Raw genomic sequence first — 1,641 nt, 5'->3', positions numbered from 1 at the left:
GGAACAGCCTTCGAGCATCTCTTTCCTTCCATATCACTTGTGACCAAATTATTCTGGGTCTTGCAAGTTATGCAACCGAGGGATATGGGATGAGGGCTGACAGGGGAGAGGAGGATATCCAGGAAGGACGTTGTCTTGAGGATCCTGCCAGCATGGTGTGGGTATTATACGAACTTTGAAAAAGTTCATAGAAAATATATATTAGGCAAAAATTATGCATGGATTTTAAAACTTTGTTGCACCAAAGTGAATCTGTATTTTAATTCCATTTTTCCACAAACTTTTTGAAGTCTCCTTACATCGGATAGGTGCTGAGAGAAACTGGTAGGAAGGGGTGGGAGCTTCAGCTCTGGGCAGAGCAACTGGCAGGGCTGCCCTTGCAGTGAAAAGACTCCAGGGAGAAAGAAAGCAGCCTACCTTGGGAGGGCAGAAGTGTGGAGGCCCCAAGGGGCAAAGAGCAGTAGGATCAAGGCACCCTACTTCTCACTCAGTGGGAAGCTCCTGGGAATCAGGAGACTATTATTTCCACCGCTCTGTGCTGAGTGGCTCTGAAGCCATTCTTTGCTCTCTGAAGTTTGTCTTCCTCAGCTGTAATTAAGAGAGTCGAGCTACATAGTACATTTCTTCTGTCTCGAGATTCTTCAATAAATTTCCTAGAGATGTTCCTTTAAATTTTTTAAAAATGTATTTAATCAGTGGAAACCCTTACATAATGTGCATTATGTGCTATGTACTCTTGTCTGTGTCTGTACATACGTATGTCCACCTGGATTTGTGTATGTTTGTATGCATGTTTGCATTTTGTTCTTTTTAATCGTGCATTTTATTCATGTATTTATTTTATTCTTACAGCATTCTTAAGAGAGGTTGGTATGGAAATGTAATTTGCTCAGTCACATAGCTTGTCAGTAGTTTAGCCAGGACTCAGATTCTGTGCAATTCTATCTCAGATGCCACAGTTTGGGCCATAGCAATCTATAACAGTTTGCCCTGGCTTTCCTTCTCTTTTTTTTTTTTTTTTTTTTTTCCCCTCTCTCCTCTTTCCTTTTCTAGTTTTACACTTTTCTTTTCTTCTCTTATATCCTCTTTCTCTCTCTGCCCCTCTTTACTTTCTTCCTTCTCCTTCCATCCTTCCATGTTTCTTTCTTTGTTTTGAAAGAGCTGAAATGGCTCACAGACAGCTAATATTTGCACAACCCTACACCGCTCTTACATTTGTGAAGTGATGAGGACAAGGTTAGAGCAGAGCAGGACGAGACTGTGGCCAGAGGACCACCTAGGCCCCAGGGTCTCTATAGGCTTACACGCTCCTCACATCTGTGTCTTTCTGCTTCCAGCTGCAAGTCCAATCCAGAATGTCTCAGCAGAAGCAGAAGCAGTGTGCTCCCCCAAAGCAGTGCTGTCCCCCACCTCAGCAGTGCTGTCCCCCACCTCAGCAGTGCTGCCCCCCACCTCAGCAGTGCTGTCCTCCACCTCAGCAGTGCTGTCCCCCACCTCAGCAGTGCTGTCCCCCACCCCAGCAGTGCTGTCCCCCACCAAAGCAGTGCTGCCCCCCACCACAGCAGTGCTGTCCCCCACCAAAACAGCCCTGTCCCCCACCAAAGCAGTGCCGCCCTCCACCCCACCCGTGCTCCCCCCCCC

The 1,641-nt window shown here is 46.6% G+C and overlaps 1 protein-coding gene across 1 annotated transcript in view; it reads left to right on the top strand.

The window, feature by feature from the left end:
- Positions 1-1,355: 1,355 nt before the first annotated feature.
- LOC106736126 (extensin) overlaps positions 1,356-1,641 on the top strand; it is a 4,073-nt gene continuing 3,787 nt past the window's right edge. Inside the window, exon 1 of the mRNA XM_014592102.1 lies at positions 1,356-1,627. Within this exon, the coding sequence (XP_014447588.1) occupies positions 1,356-1,627 (272 nt within the window). The remainder of the gene's footprint in view (positions 1,628-1,641) is intronic.

Source organism: Tupaia chinensis, unplaced genomic scaffold (genome assembly GCF_000334495.1).
Source record: "Tupaia chinensis unplaced genomic scaffold, TupChi_1.0 Scaffold000659_1, whole genome shotgun sequence".
NCBI classification, from domain to species: Eukaryota; Metazoa; Chordata; class Mammalia; order Scandentia; family Tupaiidae; genus Tupaia; species Tupaia belangeri.
This window is presented reverse-complemented; position numbering and strand designations above follow the sequence as displayed.